We start from the raw sequence: 22,317 nt of genomic DNA, 5'->3' as shown, positions 1-22,317 counted from the left end.
AAGGGTAAGCAATTAGGATTAAAAAAAGATGGGGGGCACTGCACAGTAAATAACAGGAAAATAAATGATCTCCTGGAAAAAGATACTGGAATCTGGATAGATTATGATACCTTAACTGAAAACCAGGGTAGCAAATGACCACAACACAGGAAAAGAAATTTAGATTTTATGTATCTCAAGTCATTATTTAAACTGAACTCATAAACAAGATGTGCTTGAAAAGAATGAGTGAGCACCCATTCCACTCCTGCCAAGAAGACAGCACTGAGATGTTTCTTCCAGCCACAAAAAAAATCATGTCAATGTCACACCCACATGTCCAGCACAGGCTGGTGTCCTTTCCTACCTCTCTGAACTGAAAGCACCAACTTCCAGGACAGTGTAGCTTAGCTAAATACTGGGATAATTTTCACCCTTATTTTCAAAAAAACAGTACTTTTAAAGGAAATGTGTATCATCTGAGACACTACATATGCATATCCAGATATGGTATTTAAACTCAAAGAATAAATATTTTGCACATTCAAGTTTCCTGTGCCATTAATTTTTTATGTCCCATTTTGGGTTGGTGTCATATGTTGCATGCATATTTTAACCTTAATAGGCTGAGCAGTATGTTCTTGTGCAATTTGTGTAAACTGTATACTGATTATACACCAATTAGCTGATCTTAAAAATGAAAGGGATTTTTTTTCCCTGCTAGCAATAATTTGTCTGAAGCTGGCAGTATTGCAAGGGAACACCAAAGCCTGTCTGTGGAGAGGGCCTGAATGTGTAAACAGCAGAAGAATAATCCAACAAAAGATCAATGCCTTCAAACTTACTGTGTTAGAAAGGAAAACCAAAGCTGAGCATTCTGAGGGTCAGACACCTCATCAAGCATGATGAAGGCAGCCACTTCCACTTCTTGGTAATAAAATATTTTATGAAAAAGATTTTGAAGTTTGCCTTTCTGTTGAAAAATATTACCAGAATCATAGCTTACATAAATTATTTAATAAAAGATTGAGTCAACACACTCATATGCTGAGAAGCCAACAGCCTGGGTTTCTAATAAATGGGGTGCCTTTTTATATCCAAATAATAAAAAAACTATCAAACAAAATGATGAAGCATTTTTCTTGCAAAATACTTTCCCCGTTTCCCTAATTTACAAAAATAGACTTAAATCTCAGTTCTGCATATAACAGACTTGTTATTTATTCCTAAATTAAACCTATTATATCAGCAAACCTATTTACACAAAACTTCCCTTTTAGCATTGCATGCAAATACTCTCTATTATTTAAATGTAGGCTGGAAGGTAAATTAAATAATTCTCAAGAGAACTAGAAAAAACTTTCCTTGCTCTCAGTATTTGGCTTTGATTAAGAGCATGTAACACGTGATAAACTGTTCCAGATTTGCTGGCTCAGTGCAGCCTGCAATTACAGTTTATAGAAAACAAATATATCTGACAAGGAAATATAGCTCTGCCTCAAATATGTTTACTCATATAACAATTGTTGTGAGTTTACTTACAAAATACAGTCTATCAGTTCCAGTTTTGCAACTTGACCTAAGCAAGTGGGCTCTTGCTCCCAGACACACAAAACAGCACAATGAATAAGATACTTAAAAATAGGATACTCAAAAATCAGAGCAAAACTAGTCTAAAATAAGTTATAGCCATTTAACACTTAAAGCTTATCGAAGGCAGGTTTCCATTATGTCCCTTTATACCTGAATGAAGATCATACTGAATTTATGAGAGATCTGAAACAGTTGCACAACTTTGGATCTTGTTTTAGATTTTGAAAGTTAACTTAGAAGAAATGGAATTTCACCATGTTGGAAAAGCATTTAAGGAAAATAAAAGATATCTTTCAGTGTTTTTCTGTTCCAGGACCTGGTTGTAATTTTCTTATGTTATTAAATAATTGCAACAATAGCAATAATTTTGCTTTTTTCAAACAATCTGAAAATGTTCTCGGAGAATAAAAGACTTTCCCATCCTGCTATTACCAAAGTGCAACAATGCCAATTCTAAATAGAATAAAAACTATTTTTTAATATTTTTTTTTAATGTCAGCTTTATAAAAGTTTTAGAACAATAGTACTATATGCCAACAAAAAAATCTGAAGCAGGGAAAAGTTATACTCAAAGACCCACTCTTGGTCAGGAAAGGATTTTCTTGACTTATGAACTATAGGATAGTTCATAATATCTATATTATAACAATCTATCTAACGAACTATAACGATCCCTCCCAGTTTCTGGCAATGAATATGCAAGCCAACCAACATCTGACATTCCTCCAGCTTCAGACAGGTGCCTCAGTGCCACAGCCTTTGTCCCTAGAAAAGGGAATAGACAGGGCTGACACTGCAGCACCTGAAAGAAAAGGGAATAGACAGGGCTGGCACTGCAGCACCTGAAAGAAAAGGGAATAGACAGGGCCAACACTGCAGCACCTGAAAGAAAAGGGAATAGACAGGGCCAACACTGCAGCACCTGAAGCATCCATCAAACCAGCCCAGAGCTGCTGCAGCCCTGGGAGCAGCCAGGGAAAGCATGGGGCCATCATGCTTCCCAAACCCCATCCCTACACTCCAGCACATGGTCCTTTCCTGAGCCTTTCAGAGGTGAAGAATTAACACACTGCAGTGGTAAATTATAATGCTCCGTTTCCTGGATGTTAATTGCCATCACTACCATGCTGGAGCAGATCTCAACATCTTAATGAGGCAGGTATAAACCAGGTTTTGCCAATAGGCAGCCTCAGGCAGAGCCACCCAGAATACATGGAAGTTACTCATAAATCTGGATAAGTCACTGCAATAAATCAGAAAAAATAAAGCCTTGCCTATCTGAAAAAGCAATACCTATTAAAATACCTGACCCAGGAAGATAAGTGTGGTAATTTGGCCAACAGTTAGTGATTTAGCAAGAGTTCCATAGCATTTCCTAAACTAAATTATGTCCACCACAGCAGTGGTCACTACTGTTTTTTCCATTAGGTCACAAATATCTGTGGTCAACAAGAAACATTAAAGGATGAGACATATTCTGGTTTTACTGCCCACAATGAAAAGCAGAAAAAATCAAATCCTTCCATCTCCTCTTGGCCTTTGTAACAAAAACCTGAGTGATTCACAAATGGTGACGTACAACCAGTTGTAACCCTCACTATGTAATGGAAGTAATAACCCAGGTAGGTTCCTGCTGGTGGAGTTACACCAACTTTAATTTGTTCCTATGCTACACTACACGTGTAATCCAACACCCATTACTGTTGTGGTTTAATCCCAGTCAGCAAATAAATATTATGCAGCCACTTATTTAAATTTACACTGATTTTATTATTAGAACCCCTAATTTCAATACAGTACTTAGAAATAATTAGCATGAAAAAAACAGTATATAAAGTTGGATCCTAAATACCTTTTTAGTTGAGAAATTCATTATTTTCCTCTTAGTTACTTAGATGTTTCTTACAAATAACTTAGCTATTTTCCTTGAATACCACTGTTGGACACTTGTCAATATTACTCAAGGAAAAACTCTCTACAAGCCAGAAGCCCAGGAGGCCAAGATTCCTCTCCTCAAAATGTAAATGCTTGCTAAAGTGCTGACACTTAAATTAGGCCAACCAAGTTAAGTAGTAAAACTACACAATATAACACCACAGCAGCAGAATAGCACTTATTTTCATCATCTTGGTAATAAAAACAATGCAGCAGCACAGAATGCTTCACTCCCACATCACTGGACCTGCTCTGAAGTTACAAGCAGCAGGATTACATTGCCCAAGCAAAAAAATAATACTGCCTATCACTTTCACTGCTGAACAGTGGCTAAAGACCTCTAGATGCACCCCTGTCCTCCTCACTTCCTAGTAACAAAGAGAACAAAAGAAAACAAACCAACCAATGAACCAAACACAAACATCCTGTCCCCTTTTTCATGTCTTTCAGGTCATATTCTGTGATAAGTAAACAGATTGAGTTAGGATTTAATAAAAATCCCGGGACAAGAATCCTTAAAGAAAGTAACACCCATAGCACTTAGGGCTCCCTTTTCAATATGGCAACACTTTCCACAAGGAGACTGGCCACACAGATCTTAAAAAACTCTTTTTGAACCCAGCAGCAATTGGGTTTCTCAACTCTCCACACTTAAACAAGGCTACTGTGGCACCATGATCAAACTGATCCCAGGAAAAACGGGGGGAAGCTCTCTTGCCTTGTGCCCCGTGCATCCTTGGCTGTGGTGCCAGACCATGGCCTCCTGCACCTGCTTTTTCTGCAGCAGCAGAAATGGCTGTGGAGAAGCAGCCAACATGAACAGTGCACCAACCCTGACACGATGTACAGGTGGCCACAAGAAGTGCAATCCCCACCAGCCAAGTCCAATGAAACAACATCCTCATATGAAATCTGCTACTTCCAAACCTAACCCCTGCCTCAGCTAACAAATCCTCATGTCAGACTTTGCTTTTCTCATCTCAGTAAATATGAGGTTTTGTATTCTTCAGCTAGGGACAGAAAAATCTTTCTCTCCTGAATCCTTTAAAGCTTCTAGCCAGAGGGAAGAAAAAGGAGGAGAAAGTGCTCTAAGATCCATATTTGGAGTGATATCCCCTTGTGACTGAAACAAATCTCTGTTTCTGCCACAGCTATTAGCCTTCTCCAAATAGCAGCAGAAGCAATATGGAACAAACTTGGTCCCTAGATAATTTCCCAACTATTCATATGGTTCTGTATAGCAGCCATGAAAAATAATAATTCTTAGTAATTTAATTCTGCTGTTGCTTGAAAAACTTATGACCCAAAGCAGAAATTTTGGACGTGTCTCTAGATTCAAGACAACATTGCAAGCTCAAAAGACAAAGGTTTCTGAGATTTATTTCCAATCTTTTCTTTCAGAGGATATCAATCCTTGCACAAGAGGTAGAGATTAGTCTGCTTCACATTTTAAAGGAAGTAATACATTTTGCAAAAAATAATTAATTCTTCTTCACTTGCAGCTGTAAACCTTAAGTATGAGACCTCTACTGAAACTGCAGCTCAAATAAAATGCTAGCTGATAATACATAACAGGAAATGTCCATAACAGTCCTAAAAATACAGAAGGCACACTAAAATGGACATTACATTACAGCAATGACTAATGACAGCAGATATTCTGTATAAGACAGCAAGCAAGGAACTGTCAAGTGAACTGTCAAGAAAAAATTACAGCACATCTCTTGCACAGACCCAAGTGTCCTCCTACAAACAAACAGGAGCATAAACATAACCTGAAGAAAAATACAGGTTTTATATTTCCAAATTTTTGTTTTGTTCTGATAGTTCTGAAAGCAGGGCAGGGAGCTAGGGAATGACACAGAGGATTTGGGGCTTTCATTTTAGCTACCCAAGACCCTACATAGGAATCTGCATTGGGAGTCAAGCCAGACATGAAGAGCACACATTCCAGTCTCAAATGAAAGACAGTGAAAGACACTTCCCAAGAAACTAATACATTAAGTTGTATGTTTTCCACTTCTTTTTTCCTTTTTTAGAGCTCTCTGTCCCAGATAAAGCATGAATATGTGAATGTAGACTGACATCCCTGTGCAAAACCCTCCATACATGCAAGCTGCCACTTCCTTACTTTAATAAGCTTTAGCAATCTCCTCATACAACTTTCTTTAATTAAATTTATGGAGGAGGGATTTCCTTAAAAAGAAAGGGATGTCTGTGCAAATTAAAGTGGAAATATTAGACGTGCATCCATATATGCCAGTCCAAGAGGACAAAGATTTTTATTATTCCTGCCATGCCTTTTCAGTTAAATAGACTCTAGCTTTATTTCTAGAAAGAAGGAAGGTTTACATTTTGTTCTTTGGAGGGCCTGAATTTAATCTGCATTTAATGTCCATATACTATACCTTTTTTGTTGGTTCTAATAATTGTCTCAGACAACAGTAAAGGGCTTCCATTGGAAACTTCATTTATAGGCTTCTCTGGTGGTTTGTTGGCAGTATTTTCTTTCTTCATATCTTTCTTTATTTCCTGCAGAAGACAGGTAGAGAGGGAAAAGAAAAAAAAAAGAACAAGTTTTAAAAAAAGGTATTACAGAATATTATAAATCTCAAGCTCCCAAGATTTCTTAAAAGTTCTATATACATACCTCTGCCTGCTCTAATGTTACCTCAAAGACCCTTACAAAGTTGAAATGCCACAAAAAGAAAGCAATTTTCAGTAACCTTTTCCAATGGGCACTATTGTGGTTTTTTGTTTTTTTTCAAATAACTCCTTATCTATGCATGAAAATTGTAGGATGGCTTTAAAAATCTCTTAATAAAGATCACCAAAGCTGAAAAGTGTGAGGAGGGGAAGAAATAAATGTCTCAGTTTATCAAGCAGTGAGCTGTACATTTGATACACAGGGCAGAACCAGCACAGTGCTCCTGATGTAAAGGCAGCTATGTCTGCTTCCCCTCCAATGAGAAGACCACAGAAACAACCACCATAGCAGGAAAAAAACTATTAACTAGGAAAATATGACAAATGTTACCATAATTGGCAGAAGCATATAGCAAGACTGCTGTCAGAGCTGTTGCTAACACCGACACATTTTGCTGCTCGCTACCTTTTAAGGGGATTTACAATATATATCAAAAATTTATATGGTGGAGTTTCATGAAAGTAAATCCACAGAAAACAGCTTCACAGTTACTGCTAGAGATGCACAGATCCTCTCTATCAGCTTCTTAGGCAGACTTTAAAAGCCTAACTGTGTTGCTGTCCATACCCACTGTGACAAAGCACCCAAAATATCATCACCTTCCATGTATCTTATCTGGAAATGCCACTGCAGAAAACAAATAGCATTACCTCCACTTTCTAGACAGATAACTGACACACTACAGAGGCTGAACCATTTGCTTATAACCAATTCCCAAAATATAAGGGAAAAAAAGAGTTTTGGCTCCAAGCTTTGTCCTACAGAGCCACTCAGGCTGAGAGAGAACTCAGAAGGTCCCTCCTCCAACTCAGTTCAAAGCAGGGTCACCTTGAGTGGAGGTGACCAGGCTGTTAAGGGCTATTTGAGCAGCTGGGTTTTGAAAACCTCAAAGGACAGAGGCTGCAGAAGCCCACTGCTTGACTGACTTACAGTGACAAAGATTTTCCTTATATCTTGCCTAGAACTTTCTTCTCAAGTCCCATCTGCTCTCTCCTGTCCTGCCCACCAGGCATCACTGTGAAGGGTGTGTCACTATCTCTTGGATAACAATTTTTATGTAGCAGAAGTTCCCCCAAAACCCTGTTTTCAGGCTGAACAAGCCCACACCTCCCTTAGCATCTCCTTAGGGAGCAGCTTCCAGAGGCACAGAACTTGCTTCAACTCATCAATATCTTCCCTTTATGCAAAATTCTCATCCCATCCACAAAATGGGATGCTGTACTCTGGATATGGACTTAGGAGTGCCAGGTAAAGGAGGATGTCCACTTCCCTCAATCTGCAGGCTATTAATGCAGCCCAGGATGCTGTTCACTCTGTTGGTGCCAGGGTACAAGACTGGCACGTGTTTATGTTGCTGCCCACCAGGACCCACAGGTCCTTTTCAGCAGAGTTGCTCCCAAATTTATCAGGTCCCACTCTGCAGAGCTGCCAACATTCCTCCTTCCCAGGGCAAGAATTGGTTTTTGTCTTGCTGGATTCCATAATGTTCCTGTCTGGGGCCCTCTGAAGAGCAGCCCTGCCTTTAAGCATGTCAGCTGCTCCCCCAGTTTGATATCATTTGCAAATTTGATGAGATCTACATTAAACAGGCATCAGAGACAGGTGATGGCTTTGGATGAGCTCTTTCCTTTACAAAAACCATTACCTCTCCACCTCTCACATTCACCGCCCTCTTCTACAAACCAGTGCAGGATCAACTTCCATCACCCCAGCACTGTACATACACAGGAAATACTGCAGATCTTATTTAGATTTTCAGCATATCAGATATGAGCACTAAAGCATAGAAAGCACATTTCTATTTGAAGTTTCTGAAGTTGTCATCTGTGAACAGCATCGAGCAAAGCAAGAATTTTTAAGTTATTCTCTGTAAGATGCACTTTAAACCTGAATCTCATAATTTTTTTTACCTTTTATTTCCCCAAAGCAATTATTATTTCAAAGCTGACTTAAAAGATATACAACATTAATACAGTCTTCTACATCTGCCCAAAGTATTTTCTGTGTATCAGTACATTAGCAGAGATAAAACTTTTATAAATTACTGCCTATGGCAGGTAGAATAAATCCTTTATCTACTGCCATCACACTGGTAAAATAGTATCTAAGAGACAACTCCTCAGAGTAACCATAATAACTGAAATAACAAATGTGAATATGTGGATGAGAGGTGTGTGATATCTGTGTGATAGATGCTGCTGTTGTTAGAAGAAATATTGTTCATAGTTCTGGTAAAAAGTGAACCATGTGAGAATTTAGGAACACTTTATGCATTTAGAAGAATATATCACTTTCTAAAAGAAGTGGACTAGACTTAACACGTACATTATTCCACAAGCTTCTTTTTCACAGCTTTAAAAATGAAAATGTAAATAAATTACTTCACCCAGAGCTTTACATCTATTTTGCAGCTAGGTGACAAACTCTATTAAAAATTATCTGCCGTTTGAACAGAATTTGTGAGTCAAACAGCATTCTCATGTGAACAAGACCACAAGATAACATCCTACGGAAGACCCCGTCTTGCCAGAACTTACTTCCTGTGTGCCATTACTGTGTTATTTTTCATTCTTTATGTCAGAATGTAATTAAATCCTCAACTCACAAATTCTGAAACAGTAGTACTATATTTTTAACTGTAAAAATCCTTTTGCAGCTTCAAAACTGACAGAGAAAATTGTCTGCTATAACAGAAAACAATGCTGTACCCTTTAGTCTCCAGCTGAATGACACTGGTGCCTTTGCTGCTGCTGCTGACAGCTTTTTGAGAAAGCCTTGTTTGGCTCCTGAAAAAAGCAAAGGAATACAAGACAACTCCCAAACACTGGCATTTGTTTGCAGGGTGGGGAGTCTTGCACTTCCTTCTCATCCACTATTTGTGGAAAGAAGAAAGGCACACATGCTGAGTGTCCACTAAGCCAAAATTCATACAGAAGGTTTGGCACCTTGAAGTCATCAAAATTGTCCAAGGACTTCTTTTTTGTGTGCCTTTCTAACATTTGTTTGAGCTACTTTTCATTACTATTGCCTTTGATGCTCATGAGAAGGGCCATAATCTTTCATAGCTACTGCCCAGAGTAACATGACATGATCAGCCCCAGCAACCTGAAATTACACACTCTGGAGGGAGTTGAAAGGAAAAGAGGAGAATTGTCTAAATAATGAAACAGAAATCAAGTAAAGATCAATCCAGCCTTACTAAGCTAAAATCTTATCAGAAACACATTCATACTTAGCAATACCCTATGGGAAGCCCATATCTAAGTGGCTTAGGATGCATTCTGCAGTAAGAAATGCCAGCTTTAGGACCTTTGCACATCTTTCCAATTCCTGGTCTTAGTCTACAGCATAAGACTAAAAACCTATAAACAAAACCTAACAAATGCCCCAGCCTCCAGCAGCCTCACCCCTGTAGCCTGCAGCAAACACTCATGCCAATATTCCAGCCCCTCTCCTCTCTCTAGTATGTGTTCTCCTGCCTCCTTGCTCTCTTCTCTTCTGTAGTGTTCACCTTGGGGGAATTCAGGATTTTCCAACTTTTCTTCAGCTATGGCTCAAACACAGCCAGGCACACTTATCCTCAGGCCAAAGGGACCCTTGGTGCTATTAAATTCAGAAATATTGACATAACCTTTTACATCTATCCCCACTCTAATCTGCTGTAAAAAAATAGATTATTACTCTAAAATATATAATGCCTTACTCAAAATTGCATTTATTCTTGAAAAAATGAAGTGAAAACAAACACAAACAACTCTGGTGAAATAAATATACCAATTGACTTTATTTTTATTTTAATCTCACTTTATTTTACTGCAAAAAATTATACTGAATATGCCTACCTGGCATATTTGGTAAATGAACTACAATGGCCCTAAAAGCTTGGTGCTTTATCAGTAATAGTTATAGAAATCTCTCTATGTAACCCCGTCCTTCCAGATCTGCAAGGAGTTGAAGCCTACCACATGAGGAAAGAGTAGGCAAATGAGCTTGCAAACCCATGCATATCAGAGGTGGCTTGTGAGAGCTTTCCCCAGTGTATGACAAAATCTAATTCCAGTTCTGATTTGAAGTTTGCAGATATTATTTTTTTACAGGAGAAATTCCATGTACACAAATTAGTAGAAAACAAACTTCCAGTTAGGATAGAAGTCCTCAATCTGCCATGAGTGGGTCAAGAACAGCTGAATTTAAATGCTAAAGGAGGATGAACAGAAACTAATAGTCCAGTTTCAAGTTCAGGAACTGCTGTGTCTTGAAAAAGAAGGTTGTGTAATAAAGGAGAGGAGAACCTAGACAGGTAAGATATTGGACTGCACTATACTGGGAAAATATCAAGAAATACTGGGAAAAGATCAACCCAAAAATACTGGGAAAAGATCAACCTGCTGCCTGTCCAGCAAGGACTTCAGTGCACCTCCTGACCAAGACTTTTGCACTGGTTTCTGGTTTTTATTTTGACTAGAGCAGATATATTCACACCCTGATCAGATACAACCAGATACAATCTGCCCTTGGGTGGAGCGGGGTGGGTGGACTGGTACAGCCGGACATCTGCGCCACGCTGGGTCTCCTCCAAGGGACACGGTGTGAGAACCTTCACCAGCAACCCCTGTGCTGACAATATCTGGAACAGGCTTGGCAAACTTGAGAGCCCCTCCCAGAATAAAGTCAATGGAAACCCCACAAAGAGCCTCAGGAGAAGGAGCTCAAAGGGATCCTGAGTGCAGTGCTTGGCTCTTTACCTCTCAGTTCCTGTGAGATGTTTCTGCAGAATGAGCAGCTGTCTCACTCACACAACCCATTTGCAAAGAAGTAGGCTTTCACAGTGCTAACAGCTTCAAAAATATCTCTAAGCCTAATCTTTGGGACTCTTTGGTTCTTGGTTTTGGAGCACTGCCCAGTATAAATTTCATGGATCTAAATGATGCACTTCTTTCCTAGCCCACACAGAGATAACTGCAGGTTCAGGTTAACAGCAGATCATTTTCAACAGGCTATGCCTCAGGAACCCAACCCTTAAGTAAGTAACTTTGCATTTCAACCACTAAATCTAAAAGATGCTCTCTTGATGTCAGAAATTTTAAGACAACTCCCACCTCCCATCTACGTGGGTTTCAGTGTGATTCCAATATGATAAGCAGTTCTTACTGGGAAGAAGCATCCTCAGTCTGAGAAATACTGAAAAAAAGTAATTGTGAACTTTAAAAATAAACTAGACTTCATTCCATGAAATATTATGATTTCAAAGATGTTATGAGGGCATAAAGGCCCTTAAAATTTGTACTTCCTTTTAATACATAGAAAAATTCTATTTTTTTGTAACTAGGATTCAACCATATTGCATAGATATCAATAGCCAAATCACTGTGAAAAGATTCTTTTCTTCTAGCAAACTTTGAAATATATTTTCTCCAAAGAAACACAAAACCCTAAACAATACCTGAGCTGTTTTTATGTGGATCTTCTCTAATCCTATCCTACATCAGTATAAGTCACAGGAAATTTGAAAGATGTTATCCCTAAGCTCATCAGCTTTACAACGTGACAAAACTTCAAATAACAACAAATTACATAGTGTGATGAAAGTCCACCACATAGGAAAATACAGTATATTCAAGTATACCTGTACCCTATTAAATGGCTATTCCAACATATAAAATGTATAAATTAAACACAATTAAAATTTATAAATTAAGCACCTTATCTTTTATAAGTAAAAAACTGTTACTCATTGGAATGACACATGCTTTGTCATTCTGAAGAGAGGCAAAAAGAACAGTTAACAGCTTTCAAAGTGAAAACATAGTTTTTCTACTGCTGTTTGCAAGACCTAGCTTTTTTTCTCAGAATTGAATCATTTATTACATTTCAAGGAACAAGTTTCCTCCATTTATGTGCCTTTACATGATGAAGTTTCCGCCCCTCTATCAAAAAGCTTCCTTGAAGTTAGAGCAAATGCTTGAATTAGGTCAGCCATAAAAGTTACAGTTAGGAAAGTACAAGAACTTCTGCCATTTTCACTACACCAAAGTTTCAAGTTTTTTACTATAACAGTTCTGACCTTTACAGGAAACTCAGCTGAAAACATTTGAGGAAATTGTTGCAACGTTTTCCATGACTCTAAATGCAACAAAATGATTTTTTGTACTGCTGCAGGTACAAAATCCTAAAGCCAACTCTTAAGTCCTCAAAACTGTTGGGAGCCATGAAAAATTATGAGAAGAATAACTATCAGACTATAAGGTGATTTATCTGTGCCTTCCATATGAAGGGAACAACAGTTCCAGCATCCTGGGAGCAAGAGGTTTAATAAAAATCAAAGCTTTTGAAAACAAGACACGTGCATAATGAAAGAGTTGAAAGCTGAGAAAGAATGAGTCTTTCACAATTCTAAAATCTCTATCATGTGCCCTGCTTGAAGCCAAATATGGGAGCAGAAATAAGAGCCTGGAATCATACACAGCAAAGAGGAATCAATGCAATATATTTGAATTATCAAAAGATGACAAAGGAAATGTCAGGAGAACTTTGAGCCCCCTGAGACACAGAATGCTTTTCCTTCAATCCCTTTTCTCAAAAACCATACTTTACATTCCAAGAGACAAATGCCACCTTGATTTCCTGCAGACAGTGTCTGTAACTTCAAACAATATATGAGTTCAATCATTCAACTATTAAATGCCTCAAAATAGAACTCTGCTGCACAGTAGATCAATTTAATATTTAGTCCTCCTAAATAATTTCCTGTGACATTTTCACTAAAACTAGTTAAGAGTTATTGAACAATTACAAATGTCCTTAGTTAGAAATGTGACTCTGATTTTCAAGAATCTTGTAGTTCTAATATAAATAAACAATGTATTCTGAAGCAAGACTGGAACAAACGTTCCCAGCAACTGAACTGCAATCAAGATTAAAATTATTTTCAACCAGAAAGATGTTGCCTGCACTAAAATCCAGTATACTTTCATAGCATGAGCTTTACATTCTGTTAAAAATAAAATGACAACATTTCAGGGAGAAATAAGAAACCATCTAGCTTTTATTTTCCAGGCTTCTGCATGACTAGCTTTTAGTTTCTCCTTTCTAGGGCAATGCCAGGTCCAAGACACAGAGGGAGGACATGGGACCATCAAGCACTGTGATCAAGCCTGAGACCTCCCCATCAGCTGGTTGTGACAGGAGATACTCAGCAGTGGATCTGTCACCAAGCAGAGGGGGAAGGATGGTTTGGAGATTGTGCTTTGCAGCAGGGACCCTCAGTTTCTAACAGAGGCACAGATCCCAAAGTGCCTCTGCACACATCCTCTGAGCTCATGACAAAAGCTGTGCTCTTGTTTCACTGCTGCAGGATTCCACATCCTCTCTCCTTTTTTCACTATCAGCTTATCCCAAGTTTATAGGAAACATGTTCCCAGCTGTCAGGCATGTGACAGAGAAAAAAAAACAAACCCACAAAAACCCCCACGAGTTACAGTTCAGGAGCCTCCTGGTTTGTGCCAGTACTGCCTAGTTTGTGGTTTGTGCCACCACAGCCTCCTAAAGCTCTCTTTCATTTCTGTATCTGGCCTTTAAAATCAGGTCTATTTCTGTGGCTCACATGACTGCTATCTGATTTACAGCTCGACAGAGAAAAGTGCTATTTGTTCACCAAGTTTTACATACTGAACAGCATATCTACTCTAGCAGAACAGGTACCTTAAGGATGAGGACTCTGACCTGCTTTACCCTCCCTTTGTGTTTCTTGTTGTGTTACATAAAACAGATGCACTGATTTGCTCCCTCCCAGCACAGATAAAGCCTTGAGCACAGCCAGAAGTGCTGCTTTCATGGCTGCTCAGGTAAGCCCATAGTGCCACCCTTGCTCCTCAGACTGAAAGGCCTTATGAGCACTGCAAAGCTTCCTGTCAGGACTCTGCTGCCTGCCTACTGTTCACATAGAACCAGCCTGCACAATCACAAATTCATTACACTGCCATAGGTAAAGGCTTCTACGGCCCATCTGTCATGCACATTGTTCTTTGAACATTTAAATACTCATTTTGGTACTAATTTTATTTATAAACTTTACTTATAACAAAGGTCATCCCTCAGACATTTGAGATAATGGTGGGAAAATAGAAAATACCAATGTAAAAAAATTAATAGGTCAGATTTAATGCAAACAACTGGCAACGAACAAATTTACTACGAAGTGGCAAACCAGCAGTTATTATGAAAAGAAAATTAACTCCTACATCCAGTGTATTCTACATTAACCATGAAAGCACTGTGCACTGAAGGCACAGTGCAGCCTGCTCCTGCTTAAACTGCTGGTACTTCTCTGTGATATCTGTGTCTGAACTCTCCTGCTTATCCCAGCTAGAGATGCCCAAGCTACAAAGCCCTCCATGACACAGGAGGTCACACTGTGCCACTCCTAAATCCTCTGTTCCTCTTCTACACCTCAGTGACCAGTACTCTACAGTAAACTCAAACTCCTCTTTTAAAGAATCTCCACATTTTTCCTTTTTTGATACAGATTTGTTATGTTATTTGTTACATCTTTTTTACATCCTTCTGATAAGTGAAGATCTTCTGGACTGGATTTACACTCTTACATATGTAGAAAGCCTTGTACTTCTAGAGAGATTCGTGCCTACTTTATAATAAAATTAAGAAAATTCTCAAATTTGTTGAGTCTTGTGCAATCTTTGAGCTCTGCTTGTCTATGAACATAAGTGTGTATTTCTGCATTCAGTCAGCTCCAGAAAATCTTGTTAAATCCCTTAGCCTCACACTTTGTACTTCAGTTCAAAAGGAGACAGCTCATATTCACCTGTACCAATTAGTTTACTGTGGGGGTTTTTTAATTACTAGAAAAGAAAAGATTAAAGAAACATGATTAAAGAAACATGGAGGGGGTGGAGGGGGAAGGGAGATGGAGACTACGAGAAACAGCAAGGAATACAACAGTAAGAAATGTAGGGAGCACATTTTAAAACAAAGAGTCACAAAACACCACCTGTCTCAGAGAAAGCCAGGAAGAAAAAAGAGTACACCCTCTGCACATTGTGGTTTGGGTTCTGGAGACATGCTTGGCTACATCAGTGATCAGCTTCACTACCACCAGAAGAAGCAATTCACTACATCTTAATGCTCTTAACAGACCAAGACTGAAAATTATAATTAGAGCAATATAAAAAGGGAAATAGGAAAACCATGGTGTGCTGGGTGCTGGATGCCACTCCAAGCCACTCAATTCATCCTGACCTACTTTTTTCACATGACAGCACCTCTCTCTGAGGCCTCCCAACGTAGGTGTGAGCAAAGCATAACTGATGAGCAGACACAGCAGATGGCAGGAAGCACGAAGAAGCAGAAGTGATTGGCACAGGCCGGCTGCATGAGCACTTAGCATTTTGTACACACTGTGACAAGACACCTCTAAGGAAGGCTTTGAAAACCAGCAAGTACATTTGTTGATCTTTGTGTGCAGGTTACCCAAAGTAGGTGAGAAATACAAAAGCAGAAGTTTGTTTAAAATTTATTAAAAGAGTGAGGAAAACCAAACCTGTCACCTTGTCACCAGAATAGAGGGACACACCATCCATGTATGAGACACTTGAGAGATGATGACCCAAAGACTTTAAGATTTAGAGTGGGCAAGTTGCAGAGTTGACACAGACTTTGAATTTCAGGAACTTCCCAGAGAATCACAGTGTACAACTGCAGCAGGTCTTTCAACCTGCAGATGAACTGGAAGCAACTTCCTGATTTCATACTGCTGTGGAGTTGTCTGCCCATGAACCCCTGCAGCACACACTCCTTCCCAGTTTTCATCTGGGGCTGGGAATTTGTTTTGTTTTACCTATTTAGCAGGGACTGCCATGGGGAAGATGCTCCACAACCAGAATCTCTAACTGGCCTTTTCTTCCCCCAGCTCTATACCCTTCATGACAATGGATGTTATCAGCTGGAACTCCTGCCTTTCACCTGTGTCTGCCAATAGCACAGTACATCTGTGTGCATTGCAGCTGCCCAGTGCCCTCAGCACACACACACACACCTCTGCAGGTGCTCAGAAACACACATGTGCCCTCCCTGCATTCTTGGATTCTGCAGGGAGGTACACTGGGGAGGCACTAAAGGTGCTTCTCAGCCATCCTCTCCCCAGAGCTTAAATTCAGCTCCAGCAGAATTAAATTACTCAAGCAGTTTCAAACAAACATAAATTTCTTCTCACAAAGGTCCATTTTCACCCAGCTATTAGAAGCATTGTTAACTTTGCTTGAAAGTGCAATGTCATTTCTCATTTCTTTGAGTAGAGAGTGGGATATGCCAGAATTTAGCTTGCTAAGAGTTTCTTCCCATAGACACCTGGCCTTATTAAAAAATGTAACAGACTACAGTTTTAGACATTCAAAAATGGATATTTCATGTAGTAGAAATATTTCTGCTGTCTGTATAAAAAACCCTTGTGCATATTACCATAGATATATATATATAAATATGAAACTTTTGTATTTATGTTCCTTCTCACAACCATACCAATTTGAAAAGATGACCAATGCAGAAAAAAAGCAACAACATACAGTCTTAGGGAAAAAAAGTGCTGGGAGACATTATCACAAATTGTAACATGTTAGATAAACAGCTAAGCTATCTCTGTGACACAGACAGGTTTAGAGAGAGACAAAGTAACATAAATCCTTTATGCAAAATCCTATCACAAACCAGATGATCCTTAACAGCAGGATTTTCTAATGAGAACATTAACTGACTCACCCAGTATCTTGTATTCTCTGTTTAAAATCATATGGAAGGTTTTTTTAAGAAAGGATTTATCTTTTCTAAATTATGTTGTACAGTGAAAAAAAACCCAACTAAAAATAAACCACACAAACTGAAAGGAAGTCACTGTAGTACACAAAAACATGCAAAATACATAAAATACAGCTGCACATAACTTCAAAATTTTCATTTCAACCCCACTTTAAAAACCCTTGGTGATGATCCAAACAGCCATTTTTCTATCCAATTAGCAAGTAATGAAAAATTGTACAAATTTCTACAGATGTCTTCAAACACATCATTCTGCATTATAGAAAGAAGAACTGTGCCACAAGAAGGTAAGGGCAAATTACAGACACTCCTATTGTTTTTGATAGACCTCTCATCAAATACTCTATTGAACTAACACAATTGCTCAGCCCTCTGCAGCATTCAGTTATTAAGGTTATGCAGAGAATTCCACTGAACCCTGGGGAGGGCAAGTGTCAGAGAGTTCCACTGCATGTAAAATTAAAACTGAGATTCTTGAAGATGCATCACTGTTTTAAAAGACAAGTTGAGACTTTTTGCAAGACAAAAATAAAGGATCATGCAAATATTTAGAGGGAAAGATAATTACAGTGTTACAGGACTTTTAGGGCTTTGTTTGTTTGTGTAACCAGTTGTATGAAAGCTTGCAGGAATTAATGAAATAAGATCCTGGATTAGATCAGGGTTAATGAGATCAGGAGTAGATGCATCATTATTCAAATCACACACCATGTGAATAGTGTGTGCTGCCAGACTTGTAAATCAGAGATTAGAATTTAACACTCTTCCTTCTGTAGTCTGACAGTTTAGGACTAGAGGTCTCTTTATAAATATTGCTGGCATCCACCTGCCACTGTTCACAAGACAATATATTATGATTCCAGTTATTCCTGGAGCTAAGCACCAGCAATTTCAAGAGGTAGCCAATGGCAGAAGCAGTTCCTCAGCACTTCTGACAGTCGTGTTCCTCAAGGCTTACAACTCTTGTAGGTGTTAAGCAAAATTTGTTGTTTGGTTATTTTCCATCTTAATCTGACCTATCTTCTTGCAAACATTACAGCAGGTACAGGTTAATTCATGTGAGTTTGGAAGGGGCCATATATCTTATGGGTTCCTTTTTGTCTGGTACAGCCTTCTGAGCTCCAGCATGTTGCTGATTTGCTCAAACCCAGAGGTAATTTCTTGGTAGAGGGGAAAAAATGGTATGAAACCAAAAAGATTGAGAACAACAAATTTAATAATCCCTATGAAAAGATGTCCTGGAACCATGGAAATCCCTTAATAAAATGTAGGTCACATGTTTCTTTGGTAGTATTAGACTTAATTCTAGAGATTTGATATTTAGAAAAGATAGCCCTATTCATAAAGTCTTAATAGCTGGGAAAATTGACCCAATCCTTAAACAATGGGTCTCAAAAAGTCCCTAGAAATGCAGCAGCTGTCCTCTACACTTGAGACTGCTTTCTCTTGGTAGAATTAAGGTCTCTGGACAAAACTTTCCATGGTAGAATTTTCTAGGCTCTTCATATGTTCTGTCTGCTCTTTTACAGCTGTGAAAAAGGAAGAAGCAGGGAAAAGGGGATGTATTGGTCAATCTATTCTAGCAAAACAACCTTCTGTATCTTGGTATTATCCAAGGGAAAAGAGGTATAAAGAATGCAAATAGAAGAAATAACCATGCTCAACACTTATCCAGAACAGCAAAGAGCGTTGCTCAAGACTAAAAAATGTGTGATGGTTGCTAAAACTGCCTGAGAGAGCTTGATATACCATTGGTATTTGCAGGAGAGGTGTAGCCTAGCATCACAGATGGGAGAAGATTTGGTGACCACAATCCTCACCTCAAATTACTCAATCCCATAATTACTCAATGTTTGCAAAAGAGATTGGCATGCTACCTTTGAAGTAATGCATCATACTGAAACTACCTTTGGAGTTTCTCAACCTAGTGTTTATTCAGCCAGCATGAAACTTTGGACAAACCTTCATGGCTATCAGAGACACACAGACTCATTGGCTTGTATTACAAAAAAACCCTAAACAGTATAGGACATATTATGGTCAAGTCCACATAAGAAAAAAATATGTGTATCTGCTTAGCACACTCAGCAGGTTTCCTGTTCACAGATGAGTTGCATGAGAAAGTATAATCTTTGTTTGGATAAGCCTCCTTCCAAGCAGAGACAGCTATTTTATGGTTTCTCCCAATGTACCATGTGGTACCAGAATGCTTGAGGCTCACTGTTATTGTAAATAAGATAGAGGTAAAATAAAAGTACTGATTATGCAGTTCTGCTGAGGGGAAATGAAAGTTTAAAGATGACAGTTAAAGAAAGCAAACAGACAGCAGGTGCATAGGAGTCATCAAAGATGATGAAATGGTGGTCTGACCATATATAAAGGTATATTGGAACTGCAGGACTGAGTCCTCTGAACTTGTTTGCCTTGCTGAGCATCACTGAATGATGATGCAGATGATGCAGATGATCCAGATTGATTCAGCAAGCAGGAACAAGATTTCACCAGCTACAAACACCCAGGGAAATTGCCTTTAAATATTTTTCAATTTAAAAACTTAATACTTACTTTTCATTTTTACCTTTAAATAAGAATCAAGAGGGAAAAATTGCATATGCCATACATAGAAGAAAGACCTATTTTTTTGATCTAAGCATTAGCAATTCTTTTTACTCACCAATTTATCAAGAAAAGATAAATTCATTTTGAACATTTGAAACATTCCTGGTCTGAGTGTTGAAGGCTGAGGGAAGACACTGAGTGTTATTCCTCTGTGTTGAAGAGGAACTCACCTACATTTCAGGTAGACTTTACTGCAACTTTAATTATTAAACTGCCATGGCTCCAATTATATATATCCAGATCTATGCCTTGAAATTCTAAATATTGACTTGCACAGTTCTCAGGATGACAGGAAAAATGACAATATATGACTTAGCTTTTGTTCCCCAAGAGCAGCCTACCTTGAAAGTAGCTGCCTGCTCCAGAAGATAAATGTGAATGCACAATAAAAATCCTAGAAAATTAAGCCAATCATAGGATAATTAATACAAATACAAATATCTCTTGAAAAGAATGGGGAGAAATCTCACTTAGCAGAAGGGAGTACCCTTCAATTTTTGGGAAATATTGAATTTAGGAAGTTGCAGGCAAAGCAGAGTAATTTGCCAGGCAGTTCACAAGAGTACTCTCTAGCCAGCCTTCCCTAAGCTGTATTTCTTACTGGGAAGGCAAAAAATAACACTCCTTCTTCTAGATACTCCAATATCTTCTAGAAATTACAGGATATTCAAGATGCATTTAGATTTAACTGCCTTTACTGCAAAATGCTTTAAGTTCAGCTGTAGGTATTTTACCTTTACAATATTAATTTTGACAGCACAGAACATAAGCCCCTTGCTTCCTTTGTTTTCATTGGGAGCCATCCTTGGCACGTTTACTTCAGGTCAAGGAGTACATTCACACTCAGGTAGTTCTACTGATTCTAACAGGTCTCATCAAGAAATCAAGTTTTTAGGCCCACTCCCCAAGAAAAACAAGACCCCATATCTGTCAGCACTTCTTACACTGTGCATACACTGCTCCTCCCCTCTGTGATCCACTCCATGGGGGAATATTGAAAAAACAAAAGTTATCTAGGAACACCCACACAGCAGTGGTTTAAAGAAACACCCAAAGCATAGGTGTGTTCTACTTTGTAAACAGTTTAGGTTTAATCCCAAATCTTTTAACAGACTCCTTCAGGAAAGTCATTAACCACTCTAGACAAGGGCTGTGGTGGACATGTCCCAGAATTCATGGGAGTGGTGGCCTGGGAACAGATGGCTCTGAAAAGGAAACAGAGCTGAACACACATCATACTACACTGAAAAGTATAAAAGACAAAGATACCACTTTTAATCCCAATATAAAACTGGGAAGAAACAAGGCCCATTGAGGGTGTTCTCCTAGAAGGGAGACAAATACAGAGCAAGCAAGCAGCAAACATTAGATCCAAGGATCTGGGAAGCAGCTTGAAACCCACAATGGAAACCCCACACAGGGCTGGGGAGGTGCAGCACAGCTCCAAACTGGTTTGGATGTGTCTGCTCTGCTGCACACAACACACAAGGGCTCAGGGGCAGAGGGGTCCTCACTGCTACAGGCAGGGGGAAATGCAGGCACGAAAGGTGAGCAGTGTCTGCATCAGGGCACCTGCTAGTGATGAGAGCAGGTAGCTGGAGCAAATACACATTTAGGGAAATGAATTTCATACATTCCTATAAGAGTGTCTCCATTCAGCCCCCATTCATTTAAAGAGAATGGGCCAATTGATCACTTTTCATCCATCTTCTATCCCTCTGTCAGGTAAGTGCTGCACAGTCAGTGACTACTGCATTGAATTTTTGAGTATTTACAGGTATTTTCAGACCTAGGTATTTTCAAGACATATTTCATTATCTACCATCAATACTAACACAAAATTTAAGTTGGCACAGACTAGAAGGCACGAGGAAAGAGCTTGTTTGCTTTGGACTGAATTTTTTCTGAAGTACTGTACAGGGTGTGAGCAATGACAAGAGTCACATGAGCCCACTGAGCAGCTGAAGTGCTGGGGAAAGAACCTCCACCTATAAAGGTGGAGTAACTAGTCTGGTCAAACATATTTGATAATCATTAGTTAATCTGCTAAGGCCAGGTATTTTAGCAGCTACAAGAAGTTCCTAAACCAACAACTTAAATGTTCTGAATCCCGAAGAATCATGTTTATCTTTCTTACTTAATATGTCTTTTTTTAAAAAATCACTTGCTTCCTCATCTAAATAGGCTTTATCTCACATTCACTGTTGCCAAGCCCACACAAATAAACATTCAATAACTGGGAAAAGTCATTTAAAAAGGCAAAAAGGAAGCTTGAGTATAATAAGTACCATGCTAGCCAAGTACTGGTGAATTCCGTACTTCCTGTATTTTAAATATTTATTAAATATACACATAGATCAAAATAAATGGTCTGGTCTCCATTTATTTACACAGCTACACAAATCTTTAAACAGAACCAACCACACCTTAACATTAACACCATTGACAGTTTAATAGGAAGTAATTTATTTGTCATTTAGAAAACAAAGGTTGGAGACACAGGTAATCAAAACAAGTATTTCAGCTTCCTTTCTCCCTCTTTATCCCACAATACAATATTTGTTCTCACAGGTTCTCCTTTACCTCATAACACTGCCTTCAGTATGACAGTCTCACAGATCACAGACAAAAAATAAAGCAGTTTGGTTTTCAGTAAC

The 22,317-nt window shown here is 38.7% G+C and overlaps 1 protein-coding gene across 4 annotated transcripts in view; it reads right to left on the bottom strand.

The window, feature by feature from the left end:
* Positions 1–22,317, bottom strand: part of SH3KBP1 (SH3 domain containing kinase binding protein 1) — a 211,907-nt gene that overhangs the window by 127,916 nt on the left and 61,674 nt on the right. For all 4 annotated transcript variants that reach the window (XM_077172590.1, XM_054628054.2, XM_077172595.1 and 1 more), the window contains exon 3: positions 5,916–6,039. In XM_077172590.1, coding sequence (XP_077028705.1) covers positions 5,916–6,039 — 124 coding nt within the window. The remainder of the gene's footprint in view (positions 1–5,915; positions 6,040–22,317) is intronic.

Source organism: Agelaius phoeniceus, chromosome 2 (assembly GCF_051311805.1).
Source record: "Agelaius phoeniceus isolate bAgePho1 chromosome 2, bAgePho1.hap1, whole genome shotgun sequence".
NCBI classification, from domain to species: domain Eukaryota; kingdom Metazoa; phylum Chordata; class Aves; order Passeriformes; family Icteridae; genus Agelaius; species Agelaius phoeniceus.
The sequence above is the reverse complement of the archived record's forward strand: the minus strand, read 5'-3'. Positions and strand labels throughout refer to the sequence as shown.